Source organism: Microcebus murinus, chromosome 16, assembly GCF_040939455.1.
Source record: "Microcebus murinus isolate Inina chromosome 16, M.murinus_Inina_mat1.0, whole genome shotgun sequence".
In the NCBI taxonomy this organism is placed as follows: Eukaryota; Metazoa; Chordata; class Mammalia; order Primates; family Cheirogaleidae; genus Microcebus; species Microcebus murinus.
The window spans coordinates 48,643,232-48,661,780 of NC_134119.1; the positions used below are offsets into that span (position 1 = coordinate 48,643,232).

The following is an 18,549-nucleotide window of genomic DNA, read 5'->3' on the forward strand; positions in this document are numbered from 1 at the left end:
GTTCGTACTTTGTGTTTTTTCTTCTTTTTCTCTCATCAGTCTAGCTAAGGGTTTATCAATTCTATAGAATTTTTTTTTTTTTTTTAATTTGTGTCTCACCTTTCTGTGTAAATTTTATAGATTCTTTTCCCCAAAAAACCTGCTTTGGGGTACATTGATTTTTCTCTGTTGTTTTTTTGTTTTCTTTTTCACTGACTTCTGCTCTTTTTATTCTTTTAAAATTCCTTTATTCTACCTAATTTGTGTTTAATTTGTTCTAGGTTCTTGTAATGGAAGCTTAGATCACTGATTAAGTATGGAAAGAATAGAACAATACCGTTAACAATTCGATTCACTTATGCCCACTAGAGAAAACATTCTTCTTAAGCACACATAGGCCGTTTAAAAATGGGCTGTATACTAGGACACAGAGCAAACGTCAGTAACTTTCAAAAGGTAATGCATAAGTAAGTAGTATAGATCACAGTCTTTGGCCAAAGTGCAGTTAAGGAGGAAATCAGTAATCAAAAGACAAAGTTAAGGACATTTAGAAACTTTAAAAAAATGCACATAGATTAAAGAAGAAATCATACTGGAAATCTGAAAATATTTCAGACTGAATGGTGTGAAAATATTGCACACCAGAACTTGGGGAAATGTGGTTAGAGTGATTCTTTGAGGGGACTTATAACCTTGGATGTTTGTTTGAAGAAAGAACAGGGAGATTTCCAATTCCAGTGATGGCAGACTAAGTTGTCTAGACTAACCGTCACACTGGAAATAAATATGCCACAGTAAGTACTAACCGTCTCTGGAAAGCACTGGAGTCTGATGGGCTGGGAGGGTATAAGCAAGGCCACTTTAAGGGATAGCAGGAGTCCTGGCAGGTCTCTGCAGCAGAACACTTGCAGGCACAAGTCCTGGTGGACCTGTTGGCAAAGAGGACAGGCGTCGAGGCGCCACACCAGCCTCCGGGGGTCTGAGGGAGAACCTCCATAGGAAGCTAAGACCCCGAGTCCATACCCTAAGGGTGAGTCAAGGGAGAAAATCCCGTTCCTGGCAAGAGCTGACCACGGCCAGCCCCCAGGAGCTGCTCGCTGGGCGAGCCCAAGCCTGCGTTACGGCGGCTCTGCACTGGCGGTGCTCGGCCCCCTTGCAGAAGTCAACAGAACTCTCTGAAATAATTATCTGGGTCCTAGTTCTCAAACCCCGAAAGGGTTTTTCATGAACACTGAATGGTTCACAGTTGAAAATAACCAAGCACAGAGGACACAGGCCCCTGAGTGAGAAGCAGTGGGGTTAGCAGCGGGACATTAGATGCTGAATGACCAGTGACGGACAATAAAATAAAAGGGTTTATTGGGGTTTTTTTATGTTTTTCTTTTGGAGACTGAGTCTCACTCTGTTGTCCGGGCTAGAGTCCCGTGGCGTCAGCCTAGCTCGCAGCAACCTCAAACTCCTGGGCTCAAGCAATCCTGCCTCAGCCTCCCGAGTAGCTGGGACTACAGGCATGTGCCACCATGCCCATCTAATTTTTTCTATATATTTTTAGTTGGCCAATTAATTTCTTTCTATTTTTGGTAGAGACAGGGTCTTGCTCTTGCTCAGGCTGGTTTCGAACTCCTGACCTTGAGCGATCCTCCCACCTTAGCCTCCCAGAGTGCTAGGATTACAGGTGTGATTACAGGTGGATTACAGGCCACCGCACCCGGCCCAAAAGGGTTTATTGTTTACAAAAGAAAAGACAAAAACATCTTCAAGGAACTGTGAACAGTGGAATTCCCAGTAGATTTTGAAGAGCCAAATAGTACCTCTAGATTCTAAAGGAAAGATCTTTTCAGTAAATGGAGGTAGAGCAACTCGTTTGGGGGAAATGTTTAAACTTTGTACCATACAGAAAGTCAAGATGCAGAATGGACCTAAATGTTAAAACTAAAATTAAAAAACTTCTAGAGGCAAACAGGAGAATATCTTAAACAGGCTACAAAAAGAGTCATAAAAGAAAAATTGGGTTTAATCAAAATTAAAGGTCTCTGCTTATCAAAAGATACCTTAAAGTAGACTAGTAAGGCAGAGTGAAAAACTACAGCACATATCTGAGAAAGCGCTCATTCCTAGGCAGTGTCAGGAATCCTACGACCCAGTTTTCTCAGTGGGTAAACAATTAAGCAGGCCCCTCGCTGAAGAAGTTACCAAGTGGTCGGGAGAGACGAAAAGGCTCTCGGTGTCAGCAAGATGCCACTACACACCCTCAGGGCGGCTGGAGTCGGAAAGACAGGCCCCACACCGAGGCTTGGTGAGAGATGTGGCCATGGGACTCTTACGTTGTTGGTGCAATATACACTTTGGAAAAATACTTAGCAGTTTCTTTTTAAAAATAAACACTTCCCTACCGTATAACTTGGCAATTCCACAACCACACATATTCCAAGAGAAATAAATGTGTGTGTCTGCGAGAATGTTCACAGTGGCTTTATTCACAGCAGTCCAAACTGGAAACATCGTGGGCGTCCATCAGCTGGAGAACTGGGTGGTAACCTGTGGTGTGATGGTGTAACGGAAGAGGAACAGTTAAGAAATGAACTAAGCAACGCAGATGGATCTCAGTGTTAACGCTGAGCATGAGAAGCGGAGCATGAGACAGACTTACAGTGATGGAGGGCAGCAGTGGGCACTTGTCATGATGGCCACATGGGGCCAGGAGGGAGCTCTGGCTGATGGGGAATGTTCTAGGTCTTCACGTAGTTTGTACATGTGAAGAGTTTATCAGGATGTACACTTGAGATTCAAGTGTTTTTCTGTTTGTAAATGATAACTACTAGATGATAGTGTGTCTCTAGCAAGAACAGAACACCATAAAACCACACTGAGACAGGAAAGCTCTTGGAAATTAAATGTCTGGTAGCAGAAAAGAGAAGAAAAATAGCAAGGAAAATGTGAAATTTTAAAGGGCAACCCAGGTGGTCCAATAATCTGCATAATAGAGTTCCAGAAAAGATCAGAGAAAATGGAAAGTGGTAAAATTATCAAGTGACTCAAGAAGATTTTCCACAGCTGAAGAGCAAGTTTCAGAGTGCAAGGCCTAGTACCTAGTATAATAGGTAAAAATAATTGTGAAATTTAAAAGCAATAGAGGTAAAGAAAAGATTCTCAAATGATACCGTGAGGAGACTGGATCTCATGGGAAGAGTTAGGTATCAGAGTGGCATAAGTCTACTTGTGGGCAATCACTTTGAAATTTTGAAGGAGAAAATTTCCAACCTAGAATTCTATACCCAACTGTGCTAGCAGTGGCATGTGAAAGTAGAATGTAGATGTTTTCCTAAGCATGTCAGATCTCAAATTCACCCCCAGACACCCGGTCCAGTTGCTCCTGGAGGAAGGGCACATGAAGTGGAAGAATAAATCAAGAAAAAAGATGGAGGATCCACAACAAAGGGTCCACCCCAGGAGAGGTGGGATGGATTTCAGTGCTTTGATTTGGGAAGACAGGATGGCAGCCACAATGGGCCAGAGACTTAGCTCCACCCAGTGAAAGTGATTGGCATGGGGAAACTATAAAGTTGAGCAAGGAAGCAAAAGTAATGATATACTCTCCTGCTCCCCTGTCAGTAGAGTTTGCAGGTCAAATAAGGTCAACACAAACTACTCATCTAGCTCAAATCCCAGCATAAATCTTGGGGATGGAGGTGTTCGTTTTGTGTGAAGATGGAGTAAAGAGCACAGTCCTCATAACCCGCAGTAGGAAGACCAGAAATAGCACCTGGAGCTGCAAGACCAAGTAGCAGTGACGTGCACGTGTTCCTATCATGTCACGTTCGTGTCGTGAGGTGAAACGTACTAGAGGGAGGCTGGGGCCAGCCTTGCTGTCTTTTCTAACAGACTCTCAGCCATTTGGAATGTGAATCAGCATTACTGTCTCCTGATAAACAAGCCAGGTGAAGAGGGCAGAAGATGCAAACGGGCGGTTGGAAGGAGAGGGAGTCCTGGCGGCCAGCAAAGGCACTGTCACAGTTACGGTGCAAACACGCGCCTCTTGCAGGGCTGAGCTCAGACTGGGAGGCAGCAGCATGTGCCACCATGAGAGCGGCAGCTACAGCTCCCTAATTCTTGGGACTCTCCTGCCTTCTGCTGCTGTACGTTTTTACAATTAATGTGGAATACAAACTTTGGCCAAAATCTGGGAAAGTCTAGGATGTGCATCTCTCCTGCCTGGCATACGGCACCCGGCCCATGAAGCAAGCTCCCTGCTCACAAGGAGGCAGCTTTGAGAAGACTGACCACCCTGTTACTTCCAATAGCACAAGCCGTCCCCCGTCGTCCCTGTCCTTCAGAGACACCTGGCCAGCACACCAAGGTCCAGGCGCGCTGTGGACCACTAGGTGAGCCGGAGCCACGCACAGCAGGGTGCATGCTACTCGCTAGATGGCGAGAGGAGACAAGCCATGGGAATTCCCACTGGAGGATGCCAGTTATGTAACCTTTTAAACGGTCGAGACGATAGTAGCCGGAGAAATGCATGACGATGAGCAGCACTGAGTTTAGCCTGGAGGTTACTCTGTGGGGAGGGGGGCGGCCAAAGCCAGGCCCTCCCTCCCCAGTCCAGCAGGGCCAGGAGTACGTGTGTAGTTCTGTCTACCCATCTGCGGGCCTTGGGTGTCTTTCAGTGAAGTTTGGTGTCAGCCTGCTTTCCAGCCTCCCCAGAGACAGCGTGTGCCCCAAGATCTTCCCGCACAGACTCACGCCATCCCTCCTCCAGCTCATCTCGGGGATCCCTGTCCACGTGCGTGGGCTGCCTCCTTGTCTGAAGGAGGATCACCCGTGTGATCGGACAAGTTACCTATCCAGAGACATTTAAGCTGTTTCTTCTAATATTTTGTTTTTCAAAATAAATTATCCTGCCTGACGCTGATATTCCCGGCGTCACAGATGCTACCCCAAGCCAGCACTAAAGGGGTGGGTGAGGACGGGCAGGGCCCCACATGAGGCCCTGGCAGCTGGCCTGAGCTCAGGCCCTGTCTGTGCTGGCAGGAGCATCCCCCTCCCTGAGGTCTGGTCTGCATGTGGCACCTGGTCCCTGATGCTCCAGTCTCCTGTGGCACGGGCCCAGGAGGTACAGGGCACTGGGAGGGACATGGGCACTGGGAAGGGCGGACAGAGGCTCCTAGTCTGACAAAGGGGGACAAAGGGAAAGAGGAGGAGGGACAGGGCAGCTGGGGGTGACGAGTGGGACACAGCCAAGGGAGGTCAGGTCTGGGGGCCAGGTGTGCTGGGGAGCCCTGTGAAGACTCAGGTTGGACTCCAGGGTCCCTGGGACCTCCTGGTGGCCACACTGGCCCGTGTGCTCCACCTGGGACTAGGGCAGCTTTGCAGGGATGACCGGTAGCTCATCAGGCACTTGTCCAATCCCGCTCTGGCCTCGAGGGGCTGCCCTGGGCTGAGGGGTGTGGCCCCTCCACCACCTGCTTGGTTCCAGGGGGGCGGGGCTGGTGCGTGTGCACCCTCCGCAGCTTCCCAAGCACATGCTGCTGGAGGTCCAGCTCAGGCCCCTGCTCTCTGGCTCCCACAGCCACTGCCCCGGGGCCACGTCTGTCCTCTTCTGGTGGATGTTTCCCCAGGAGGTAACTCGGCCATCCCGTGGTACAGTGTGGCTCAAATCATGTCCAGTCACACCCAGGTCTGGGCTCCAAACCTTCCCCTTACAGACATGCGACCCCCTTTTGTCTTCACAGACACAAGCATTTGGTCCCACTTTGTGCAGACTCCAGCCAGCCAGGGTGCGGCAAGGGCCAGGCCGTGCACCCCACGTTGTGTGTCTGAGCTGGTGCTTATGGCCTGCTTGGGGCATGGACATCAGAGCTCTCTCCCACCTGGCGGGGCCCTGACACCGCTGCAGCCCTGGACTGGGGCATGATCATGCCTTGCCCCACCCCCACTTAGAGCTTTAAAGAAACTCTTGCCAGGGGGCTGGTAATGGGGGGCCTTCTAGGCTAAGAGCCTGGCCCCACCCTTGCCTGCTGGGATGGTCCCAGGGCCTTTGCACTTGAGGTGGGTGACAGCTGCCCTGGCCCTGGCTGGCTCAGGCTTGGCCCTGCCTCCCATCTCCTGGACTCCAGGGCACCCCCAACAGTCACCTGGGAGCCAGAACGCCTGGCATTCTGGGACCGGCCCACCCAAGGATGCCCAGGGCAGAGCCGTGCCAGCCACTCATGCTTCTCAGGACAGGCTGAGTACAGTCCCACGGGACCCTCGGAGGGCTTTAGTTGATGGAGAGGGAAGGCAGGGCTGTGGTGAAGCCCCCACCAACATCCCATCAGCCCACTGAGCCATGAAAAGGCCCCGTCACTGCCCAAACCCAGGGTGCTGTCTGGTGCAAGTGCCCATGAGACTGACCCGGTGCCACCAAGGGTGCAGCTCTGCCAGCCCTGGCCCTGAGCCCCTGCCAGTGTTAAGATATGGGCTCAATGTTCCGGGGTGGAAACTGCAGGGGTGGGGGCGGTGGGAATAATACACATTGCCAAAGTAGAATAGTAAGGATTTTACACTATTTACATGGCTTCCTATAACAGGTCCCAAGAAGTGTTGCAGTTGGGGAAGTTCCAGACCTCAGCAACACTGGTGGCCTGCAGGTGAGGGCAGTCCTCCTGCCTGGGCCCCCTGGCGGTGCCTGTTCCTGGGCGTAGGGCAGCGAGTGGCCCAGGAGGTGGGTGCGCAGGAGTGTGACAGAGATGGCACTGCCGAGTGGTGGTGAAGGGGTGTGGACAGTGGGAAGAGGCGCAGGCTCCTCCCATGGCAAGGGCTGTGCCGCCACTGTTTGGGAGTGAGCATTATGCTAGGACACGGCTGTCATCCGTGCAGTCATCCCCTCCAGGGGTGAGAGGGCAGTTTGCATCCCAGGCTGTGGAAAAGTGCTCCCAATCTGAGATGCACATCAGGCAGCAGAGCTGCCGCTGCCTGGGAGCAGGGCCTTGAGGACAACCTGAGGCCCAGAGTGACATGTTCAGGCCCAGGGAAGGGTCAGCTGGGCACCAGCAAGGCAGAGGCTGGGCAGGAGGAGAGAAGCCCCTGGGCAAGGCTCTCACCCCCTGGAATGAGCTGCAGGGGCCCCAGAGCCTTGCCTGGCCCGCCCCACCACCACTGGGACCCCTCGGGGCAACAGGCGTGGCCAGCCTGGGCAGTCCCGCCATGGCGGGGTGTCACTGCGCAGCTCCCTTCCTCCTCTGCTCCAGCTCGGACAGCCGTTCCTCCCTGGCCTGTGCGTGCCGGGCCCCCACCCTCTGCGCCGTCTCGGTGGCTGCAACGTCGATCTGGGCGTAGGAGGAGGTGCCGGCCCCTGAAAGCAGCCAAGGGTGACCCTCACACTGCAGCCCTGCACCACCTGGCCAGGGCCCTGCCATCACCCGCTGTGCTACCGCCCCTGCTCCCAGCCGGGCAGCCCTGGGAGGTGCCCGAGTGGGGACTGGGGTGGGGTAACACCCTCAGGACGGTGGCCTGGCCAGCTATGAGTTTGGAAACTTCACCCGCTTGGCAGGAGGAAGGACTTCCTGGCCGTGGGCTCATCCAGTGCCAGGGCTCAAGGCCCGGGGGCTGTGCGTCCCAGCAACCCCATCAGGCCTGTGTGGGACCCACCTCGGATCCCCGAGCCGGCCTCCTGGAGCTCCAGGCCCACGTAGTGCAGCTGCCTTCTGGAGGAGGGGCTGACGGGGATATTCACGTAGGTAGGCACCTCGCTGTGCGGCCGCTCTGGCCCTGGGCTGTTCACAGCCACCAGTCCCGGGGCTCCTGTGGGGAGAGGGGCTGTGCTGAGCCCACCCCTCCCCGCCCACCCCCTTCCTCCCACCCTCTGCCTCTCCTGGGCCTCCCAGCTCCCCTGCTGTCCTGGACCATCCATCTTTGACCCAGCACTGCCCCATCCTGAGACCACCCACTGCCACCTGCCCGGCCTGTGCATGCACCAGGCTTCTGGAAGGAGCTGTGCTCCACCCACTGCACACGCCTCTGCATGCTGCCATCACTGCCCACCCCCAGGGCCTCCAAAGCCCACTCTTCTTGGGGCAGGACAGAAGAGGGCCCCTCGTGCTGGGCTGAACAGGCTCGAAGGAGGTGTGGGCTGCCAGCAGTGACACCAAGTGCCCAGGCCTACACGGCCCAGTCCCCACTTCCAGAGCTCACATCGCAGAGCCTGTGCTGGCCAAGAGGAGATGCGGAGCTGGGACCTCCAACAGGAGGGGTCCCCCCCGCCCCCCCCCCCCCCCCCCCGTGCACGCTGGGCCAGACAGCAGGACGGGCAGGGAACAGACTCCACTGCCTGAGGCCCCAGAGTAGAGAACCGAGGGTGGCGAAGCAGGTCCCCTGTGCCCTGCTCAGCAAAGACAGACTGAGCGTTCCAATGCCCAGAAAATCTCTGCTCCAAGGCGGGGGTTCCTGTAGATCTGCAGCATTTGCACCACACAGAATCCACAGGAAGGAAAACCTCCTCCCACAAGGCCCTGCAGACGGGTGGAGGGAGAGCGGGGTGCCCACCACAGTGCGCACAGGCCTTCCAGGGCTTGGTCCCCTCACCCGGCCGGAGCCTGCACCTCCCACAGACTGTCCCCGTGGGCTCCACGCATACGTCCCCACCCTGGTCCAGGCCCAGGCAGGCCCGTCACACAGGGGGGCAAACACAGACCTCTTCCAAGTAACAGAAGAGGGAGAGGTGCCCAAGGGAGCCGCTGGGCCGAGAGGCAGGGAAGGTGGCATGGCTGAGGGTGGAGGATGAGAAGGGACAGCAGGGGAAGCCGGCGGGGCGAAAGGCCTTGGAGAGCTGGGAAGGGCATCGGGGCCTGGGGTGAGCCTGGGAAGGAGGCCAGGTGGGCCCAGGGGTCTCTGAAGGCCGAGGAGGGGAGCCAGGGCGCCCAGGTCACATGGGTGGACACGCCCCCTGCGGCGTGACACTTCGCTTTAGCATTGGATCCATGTTTTCTAAGATCCTCCGGATGGGTGGGTTGGAGGGGAGAGGGTAGAAGCAGGAAGGACCATGAGGCCTGAGCACAGGAAGAGGAGACGGAAGGTTCCGGACCACCCAGCACCACCCGGAGTCGCATGGTGGGCTCTAAGCAGCACAGGGGGAGGAGGGAGCTCGGGACAAGCATGTCTCCCTCCTCACCGGCCTACCACGGTCCCAAGTGCCAGCTGAGGCTCTCCCTCCAGCCACCCGCCGGCAACAAGCCTCCCGCTGCCTTCCCCTTGCTTTAATTTTGTTTTATCTTCTCGTGAGCATTGTCTGTGCTGCCTCAAGTACTTTCTGGAACAAAGCAGAGAAGGAGGGGACGCTGCATCCTGGCCTTCCTGTGTCCCTCTCACGGGAGCCCCAAGCTGGGCTGCCAGGTACCACCGACCCCACCAGGGCCAGACTCACCTCTGTCCCCTGCCTGGCCCTGCTGCACCCATGCCCCCCCCCCCAAGTGCCCGGGGAAGAGGGCCACTGGCTGGGCAAGAAGGATTAGGGGCTCTGGGGCCCAGGCTGGCCCCTGACCTCCCGCCTCCCCAGCCTCAGCGCCTCCCCACCTTCACTCTGACAGCTCGGCTTCTCCGAGGAGCCCCTGGAGGGACCCTGAGCCTTCCCATCCAGAACCAAAACTACACTAGCCAATGGCCAATGCCCCTGCCCCCAGCTGAGTCCCCAGACCGCCCAGCTGCCACCACAGGCATGCACCCCGGCTGCCCACTCCACACCACGGCTCTCTGAGCACCGGCTGCACCTCCCAGGCGCAGGCCCAGCCCCAGCCCGACTCTGCCCTGCCCACAATTCAGCCCTCCTGGGCACAGGTCCAGACTTGGGGACCCACTGTCTCTTGACTTTCTCACCGTTGTCCAGTGGCCCACTGCCACTGACAGCAGGTGCTCCTGAAGCAGGCCACATGGCTGCCCGCCTGTATACATCTCGGCTGGGACTTAGTCCTGCCACCCACTGCCACCTGCCGTCCATCTTTGGCCCAGCCATCCACTGTACACTGCCATCCACTGTCCACTGCCATCCACTGTCCACTGCCACCCGGCCACCCACTGCCACCCCACTGTCCACTGCCATTGCCTCTCTGGCCAGACCTTCCAGCTATAACCTCCCACCCGACTGCCATGTCCCTGTTCTGAGCTGGGTGGGCACCGGGCTCCAAAGCAGGTCCTACCTGAATGTGTCATCTCGAGTCCAGGGGGCGAGGCAGCTGCTCCCTAGACCAAAGAGACCCCATGTCAGTGCATCCATCAAACTTCCCCTCATCCAGCGCATGGGGCCCCCAAGAACCAGGACGCTAAACCCAAGAGTGACACAGGTCGGGAGACCTGGGCCACCCACAGGGAGACCAGCATGCAATCCCTGACTCCTCCTCTTGCAGGGTGCTTGGCCCCTATGCCCCCACCTCCAGGCCCTCAGCCCCAACCAGCGGCTGCCCACAACAGCGCAGGGAAAGCTGGGACCTCAGGTGTCAGGACAGGCATGTTCTGGGCAAATCAGGGCCCCTAGGCCCAATCTAGCCCCACCAATTTTTGCCAATACAGTTTTATTGGACCATGGCCACACCACTTCTTGGGTTGTCTGGGCTGCACACCAGAGCTGAGTGGCCGCAATGCGAGGCACATTGTTCCCAATGGCCGTGTTTACCTTCTGGGCCCTTGAGTGTGCCGGCCCCACCCTAAGCAGCTCATGGGAGCATCCAGCCCGTGGTCCTCATGGGCAAACCCCACTTGGGAGGCCCCAGATAAGATGGGCAATGTCCCCCCAGACTGCAGGGAACCTCTTCCTGGGACTGTGAGGTCAGTCATGCCTAACTGCAGGTCCTGTAGAGCCCGGGGAGGAAGGAGCCCGGGGCAGACTCTGCAGGCAGAGGGGAAAGGGGATGGTGGCCCCCAGCCCCCAGCCAGGAGGAAATGGAGGCTGCGGCAGCCGGGGGCTATGAACAGACCCCTCAGAAAGGCCTGCGGCAGGTGCCCGGAATGCCCTAGCAGCCTCTCCCCTTCTCGGGTCTCTGAGGGGGGGACAGTGGGGCCTTGGGCAGGGGCTGGAAACGGGGCTCCCACCCAGCACTAGTCCAGGCCAGACTCGAGGGCAGACAGCCACAGGATGGGCTGGGCCCCTCAGGGGTGCCCTGAGCAAGCTGGGCTGGTCCAACCATGTCACCTTGGTAACAGAGTCCCAGGGGGGCTTAGGGACTTGGGCAGGGCAGGTGGCAGCCCTCAGGACACTTCCTGAGGCCATCACACACACAGGCCTCCCAGGGCACCATGGAGGCAGGTATCGGCCACCTGCCATGGGAGCCCCTCTGCAAGCAGGGGCTGATGCCTGCTGCTCAGCCACCCACGATGGCCCCTGATGGGAGCCCACTCTGCAGCTGCGGGTAAAACCCGAAATCCGGGCGTGGCGGATGCAAGGAGCAGAGTGAAGTAAGCAGACGCAGATCCGCCCTGTTCCCCAAACCTGGGCAGGACCAGGTCGGGGCCCGAGGCAGGGGGGCAAAGAAATGGAACCAGTGTCTGCCCGTCTGTCGTCCCAGCCCTGCGGGGGAGCCCCCACCCTGTGAGCCACCCACCCCGGGCCCAGGCTGAGACCCTGGGCTGCCGTAGCAGGCAGTGGGTAGAGCCAGAGGTCAGGGGCCCACCCAGGAGCACATTGGGAACAGAAGGGACAAAAGCCTGTGTCCCCACTACGTCCTGGAGGCCCTGGCAGCCCCACCAGGCCCCATGACCCTGCCCCAGGCCGTGGGCCACACTGGGTGCCACAGGAGATGCCACAGACCACAGCAGCCCCCAAGGGGCCACAGTGGCCCTCTCCTGCAGGCCCCACCCTCCTCTGAGTGTGTCTTTCATGTCCCCAGCCCAGCCCCCACCAGCCCAGGTCCTGGCCTCCATCCCAAGGCCCTGGCCGCCTGGCTCCAACCTTGCCCTCCTGCCCACTCTCCAGACAGCCCTTCTCCAAAGTCCCCGCCATCACTGTAGCCGGGGAAACCCAAGCCCACAGCCAGGATGCCCATGCAAGGGGGTGACAGGCAGCTCGCCCCTCAGGCCTCCCTCCCTTCATGGGCAAGTCCTCACAGTGGAGCCTCAGTCTGCTGTCATGGGAGAGACGCCTGCCCCCCCCCCCAGCCAGCGTGGGCGGGGGACCTGGAGCACAACAGGGCTCTGGCCGGAGCCGGGGCTGGCTCCCCACCCCCGCCCAGGACCCTCAACCTCGTCTCTTTTGCAACCAGACTGAGCCCGCCACCTCTGCACAGACGATGCACCTGTGCAGCGCAGCCAGTGAGGCGGGGGCTGTCGTCCCATCTACAGAAGAGGAAGCCGAGGCTCAGAGAGGGTAGAGACCTGCGGGGGCCGCCCAGCCAGCGGGTGGGGGATGTGGGCACCAAAGCCTGACCTTCCCCACGTGGTGCTGTCCAGAAGCCCAGCCCAAAGTCCCTGCAGTCCAGCCCCAGGAGTGCAAATGGCGGGGCTGGAGGAGCCCGGGTGCAGAGCCAGCCCCGCCCGGCCCAGAGGCAGTGTCCCGCTCACCTGAACGTGGGCTGCCCTGTGCCTGAGCCCGAGGGCCTCACTGTGGTCGCCAGGAAACACGCAGCACACACACGTGCACACTCACCACACGCACACCCGCCCTGTGGCTGTCCACCTCCCCCTCATTCAGGCCCAAGGCCGACGGGGCCGGGGCCTCACACTGCTCTCTGCCACCCGAAGGCTGACGGGCGGGCCCAGCGGGAGGGCCGGCCAGACGGAAGAGCACGAGGCGGTAAGAAAAGAAGGTTTTATTTCCAGCCTGAGAATGTGTTTGTTACAAACAGCATCAGATCTTGGAAACGAGAAAGAGCCACGTCGTCGGCCAACGGTGAAGGTACAGAGACGGTGATGGGAGGCGTGGAGCCCTGGGATCAGGGCCGGTTCCAGACGGCGGGAGACGGAGCCAGGCAGGGAGCCTGGCCGGGTGGACACAGGCCACACAGGCCCAGCTCAGGCCAGCAACCACGCTGGGGCCTGGAGTCTCTCAAAGCCAGTGTAGCCCTTGGAGCCCGACGTCCCCACCACTTCCTGACCCCCGGGAGCATGCCAGGCAGGACCCTCTGGCCACTGGCCCGTACAAGCGTGGGTCAGACTGAAGAAGGTGGGCTGCTCTGAGGACACCACCCTCCTGGGGCCCTCCAGGGGCTCAGGAAGGGGCTGGTGAGGGACCGGTGGGGCCTGAGCCCCAGAGACGCAGACCACGCAAGCCACAGAGCCTCCTGAGCTTCAGTTTCCTCCCCATAGATGGGGACAGCCGTGGCCACCTGTGGGAGCTGCGATCGTGGAGTGCAGGTGTCCGGAGCTGCTGCGTGCAGTTTAGGTTTTAGCGGGTGGTGCGACTGTGCACTATGCAGGGGACAGGGTGGGATGTGAGAGTCAGTTGTCCCCCAAGGGGCTGGTGGGCAGGAGGTCCACAAGGCCAGGCAGGGGTCCCCAGTGCTCAGCACCCCTACGTGTGGCCTGAGCTAGCAGAGACACCGCACCCACCTGTGCCCCGGCACCTGACAAGGAGCAGAGCAGGGTCTTGGGGTCCGCCAATCCTGGCCTGCAGCCCAGAGCCCACCTCCCGGAACTCACCTTCCCTGGTGGCCACAAGGCCCAACCCCAGGGTCCCCTCCCTGGGGAGGACGGCCCTGGGGTTGCCACCCCACCTCCAGGCCTGTCCCCCAGCACACAGAGCACCCCCTCTGCAAGGAGGCGGCACCACCTCCTCTCCTATCCAGAGGGACAAAACCCAGCCCCCCTGCAGCAGCAGGGCCTGCTCTCCAACTCTCAGGGAGGGGGGTTTACCTTGAGTCCTCCACAGACCGGACATGCCGAAAAGAAAGCTGGAGGGGGCCCAGCGTGGGGGCCGCCTGCTCCCCAGAGCTCTGCAGGGGCTGGGCTGGGCAGTGTGGCCTCGCTGCCCGGGGCACCCTCTGTCGCCTGTCCCTGCCGTCTTGCACTCAGCCAGCCGGAGGGACACCCGGTGGACGTCTGGCCGCCCGAGTCCCCGGCTGCACTGTCATCAGGGCCGCCGTGCGAGGCCGGGCTCTGGTCCCTGGGGGCCTGGCGCAGGCTGCGGGGCGTGTCGTAGTGAGGCCGCAGGGCCGTGGGCACTTGGTACTCAGCCACCCCGGGAGGGCAGGCGCACAGGCTGGGCTCCGGCGCCCCAGCCGCTGGCGTCAGGCTGAGCAGCGAGCCGAACTCATCGCCGGCCCGCCACACGTCCAGGCTGCTGCCCGCATAAGAGGAGAAGCTGCCCGAGTAGGAAGAGTGGCTGCCCGTGGCGATGCCGCTGTCCGAGGAGCTCTGGCGGCCGACCTCCTGCAGCTGCCGCGGCCGAAGCGGTTTGGGGGGCGGCCTCATGGCACCCAACGCAGCCTCCCCTGAGGCCTGGGCAGCCGCCAGCCCAGACCCCTCCTGCGACGTGCTGGCGGAGGACGAGGACTGCTCTGGCCATGTAGTGAGCCGGCCGCCGGCGCTGACGTCCGAGTGGCTGGCCTCCGAGGACGAGCTAGACAGGCTGCGGTCATCCCCTGAGACAGAGCAGAGAGCTGAGCCACTGCGGGGCCGGGGGTGGTCAGGGTGCAGCTGACGCCTGGGAGCCCCCATGTGTCAGCTGGTCACCACCCAGTGGCAGCTCGTCCCACCCCTCCCAGCCCCTCCCACCTGGAGGCTGGACGGCACCCCACCTCTGGCCCACTCCCACCCTCCCTCACTAGCTCCCTCTAGAAAGCCCAGGCCCCTTCCCTCCCTGTCCCTCTGCCCCTCCTGGTCCCAGCGTCCTTTCCACCTGCACCTCTTGCCACTCTGAGGCCCTGCAGCAGGGGTCTCCCTAAAAAACAGATGGGACCCCGTTCCCCTTGCTTCCAGTCCCTCTGTCCCGAGGCCTCCAGACTTGGTTCCTGGGCTCCCCCTCTCCTCCTCTTCTCCCCACTCTGTGTCCAGACTTCCTGTCCACCTTGCAGTCCCACTCTGCTCTCAGCAAGAGGGAAAGGAAATCAATCAATGAATGAACAGAAGAGAGAATGAGTGAATGAATGAACAGGATGAAGAATAATGAATGAACATGGAGAAATGAGGGAAGGAGTGAGTGAGCAGGGGGGGAGGAAGGAGTGAGTGAGCAGGGGGGAGGAAGGAGTGAGTGAGGGGGGGAGGAAGGAGTGAGTGAGCAGGGGGGAGGAATGAATGAGTGAGCAGGGGGGAGGAAGGAGTGAGTGAGCAGGGGGGAGGAAGGAGTGAGTGAGCAGGGGGGAGGAAGGAGTGAGTGAGCAGGAGGGGAGGAATGAATGAGTGAGCAGGGGGGGAGGAAGGAGTGAGTGAGCAGGGGGGGAGGAAGGAGTGAGTGAGCAGGGGGGAGGAAGGAGTGAGTGAGCAGGAGGGGAGGAAGGAGTGAGTGAGCAGGGGGGAGGAAGGAGTGAGTGAGGGGGGGAGGAAGGAGTGAGTGAGCAGGGGGGAGGAATGAATGAGTGAGCAGGGGGGGAGGAAGGAGTGAGTGAGCAGGGGGGGAGGAAGGAGTGAGTGAGCAGGGGGGGAGGAAGGAGTGAGTGAGCAGGAGGGGAGGAATGAATGAGTGAGCAGGGGGGGAAGAAGGAGTGAGTGAGCAGGGGGGAGGAAGGAGTGAGTGAGCAGGAGGGGAGGAATGAGTGAGTGAGCAGGGGGAGAGGAAGGAGTGAGTGAGCAGGGGGGAGGAAGGAGTGAGTGAGCAGGGGGGGAGGAAGGAGTGAGTGAGCAGGGGGGGAGGAAGGAGTGAGTGAGCAGGGGGGGAGGAAGGAGTGAGTGAGCAGGGGGGGAGGAAGGAGTGAGTGAGCAGGGGGGAGGAAGGAGTGAGTGAGCAGGGGGGAGGAAGGAGTGAGTGAGCAGGAGGGGAGGAATGAATGAGTGAGCAGGGGGGGAGGAAGGAGTGAGTGAGCAGGGAGGAAGAAGGAGTGAGTGAGCAGGGGGGGAGGAAGGAGTGAGTGAGGGGGGAGGAAGGAGTGAGTGAGCAGGGGGGAGGAAGGAGTGAGTGAGGGGGGGAGGAAGGAGTGAGTGAGCAGGGGGGAGGAATGAATGAGTGAGCAGGGGGGAGGAAGGAGTGAGTGAGCAGGGGGGAGGAAGGAGTGAGTGAGCAGGGGGGAGGAAGGAGTGAGTGAGCAGGAGGGGAGGAAGGAGTGAGTGAGCAGGGGGGAAGAAGGAGTGAGTGAGGGGGGGAGGAAGGAGTGAGTGAGCAGGGGGGAGGAATGAATGAGTGAGCAGGGGGGAGGAAGGAGTGAGTGAGCAGGGGGGAGGAAGGATGAGTGAGCAGGGGGGAGGAAGGAGTGAGTGAGCAGGGGGGGAGGAAGGAGTGAGTGAGCAGGGGGGGAGGAAGGAGTGAGTGAGCAGGGGGGAGGAAGGAGTGAGTGAGCAGGGGGGGAGGAAGGAGTGAGTGAGCAGGGGGGGATGAAGGAGTGAGCAGGGGGGAGGAAGGAGTGAGTGAGCAGGAGGGGAGGAAGGAGTGAGTGAGCAGGGGGGAGGAATGAATGAATGAGCAGGAGGGGAGGAAGGAGTGAGTGAGCAGGGGGGGGAGGAAGGAGTGAGTGAGCAGGGGGGGAGGAAGGAGTGAGTGAGCAGGGGGGAGGAAGGAGTGAGTGAGCAGGAGGGGAGGAAGGAGTCAGTGATCAGGGGGGAGGAATGAATGAATGAGCAGGGGGGGAGGAAGGAGTGAGTGAGCAGGGGGGGAGGAAGGAGTGAGTGAGCAGGGGGGGAGGAAGGAGTGAGTGAGCAGGGGGGGAGGAAGGAGTGAGTGAGGGGGGAGGAAGGAGTGAGTGAGCAGGGGGGGAGGAAGGAGTGAGTGAGCAGGGGGGAGGAAGGAGTGAGTGAGCAGGGGGGGAGGAAGGAGTGAGCAGGGGGGAGGAAGGAGTGAGTGAGCAGGAGGGGAGGAAGGAGTGAGTGAGCAGGGGGGAGGAATGAATGAATGAGCAGGGGGGAGGAAGGAGTGAGTGAGCAGGGGGGGAGGAAGGAGTGAGTGAGCAGGGGGGGAGGAAGGAGTCAGTGATCAGGGGGGAGGAATGAATGAATGAGCAGGGGGGAGGAAGGAGTGAGTGAGCAGGGGGGGAGGAAGGAGTGAGTGAGCAGGGGGGGAGGAAGGAGTGAGCAGGGGGGAGGAAGGAGTGAGTGAGCAGGAGGGGAGGAAGGAGTGAGTGAGCAGGGGGGAGGAATGAATGAATGAGCAGGAGGGGAGGAAGGAGTCAGTGATCAGGGGGGAGGAATGAATGAATGAGCAGGGGGGAGGAAGGAGTGAGTGAGCAGGGGGGGAGGAAGGAGTGAGTGAGGGGGGAGGAAGGAGTGAGTGAGCAGGGGGGGAGGAAGGAGTGAGTGAGCAGGGGGGAGGAAGGAGTGAGTGAGCAGGGGGGGAGGAAGGAGTGAGCAGGGGGGAGGAAGGAGTGAGTGAGCAGGAGGGGAGGAAGGAGTGAGTGAGCAGGGGGGAGGAATGAATGAATGAGCAGGAGGGGAGGAAGGAGTGAGTGAGCAGGGGGGGAGGAAGGAGTGAGTGAGCAGGGGGGGAGGAAGGAGTGAGCAGGAGGGGAGGAAGGAGTCAGTGATCAGGGGGGAGGAATGAATGAATGAGCAGGGGGGAGGAAGGAGTGAGTGAGCAGGGGGGGAGGAAGGAGTGAGTGAGGGGGGAGGAAGGAGTGAGTGAGCAGGGGGGGAGGAAGGAGTGAGTGAGCAGGGGGGGAGGAAGGAGTGAGTGAGCAGGGGGGAGGAAGGAGTGAGTGAGCAGGAGGGGAGGAAGGAGTCAGTGATCAGGGGGGAGGAATGAATGAATGAGCAGGGGGGGAGGAAGCAGTGAAGGAGCTGCAGGTGCTGTCCAAGCCAGGCTCCCCAGTTGGGAGACGTAGAGCGAGGTCCCCAGCCCCGCCGGTGGCCTGGCCCTACCTGCACTGCCCGGCCGGCCCGTGGGCGGGAGGAGACTGAGCCGCTTCTCCAGCTGCAGGGCTTCCAAGGCCTCCTGGGCCACGCGCTCCTCCGAGGCTGAGGGTCCCCCAGGGCTCGGGTCTGTGCAGAGAGAAGGGTCAGCAGAGGAGGCAGTCCCTACCTCAGCCCCTGTCCTCATGCTGCCTGGGACATGCCGGGGACCCAGTGCCATCAGGGCTCATGTACCCTGGCCCCACCCCACCGTGGTGGTCTGGCGTTGGGATGTCTGGAGCCCTGGCTCCTCCCCACGCCGCAGCCCCAGCTGCCGGACACCACACTCAGGCGCCCAAGCCACCCCATGCAGCCCCTCCCACCCAGCCTGGGTCCCCATGCCCAGACAGCCAGACCCCCTTCCTCACCCCAGGAAGCTCCTCCCAGAGACCCCCACACCCACTCTGCTGCCCTGGCCCCTGCCTCATCCCCTGCACTGTCAGCCACAGCACCCCAGAGAGGTTTCCCTGCAGGGAGCCACAGAGCACCCCAAAGGAGCAACCGACCCTCCAGCCCAGAGTGGCCTCCTTTGGGCCTCCAGGAAACACGTCAGGGCAGGAGGTCCCCTGGTTGGCACCTGGCTCCCATCAGCTCCTCTGGCCCCGTCAAGCTCCTGCGCCCGCCCAGGGAGCAGGCAGCCAG

General features: G+C 59.8%; 1 protein-coding gene across 1 annotated transcript in view; it reads right to left on the minus strand.

Annotated features, from left to right (window-relative positions):
* Positions 1-7,468: 7,468 nt before the first annotated feature.
* The window catches only part of DOK7 (docking protein 7), a 35,314-nt gene continuing 24,233 nt past the window's right edge, over positions 7,469-18,549 (minus strand). The window contains exons 6-9 of the mRNA XM_012737335.3: positions 17,878-17,997; positions 13,792-14,519; positions 10,149-10,191; positions 7,469-7,761 (exon numbers count right to left, since the gene is read on the minus strand). Coding sequence (XP_012592789.2) covers positions 7,553-7,761; positions 10,149-10,191; positions 13,792-14,519; positions 17,878-17,997 — 1,100 coding nt within the window. The 3' untranslated portion in view covers positions 7,469-7,552. The remainder of the gene's footprint in view (positions 7,762-10,148; positions 10,192-13,791; positions 14,520-17,877; positions 17,998-18,549) is intronic.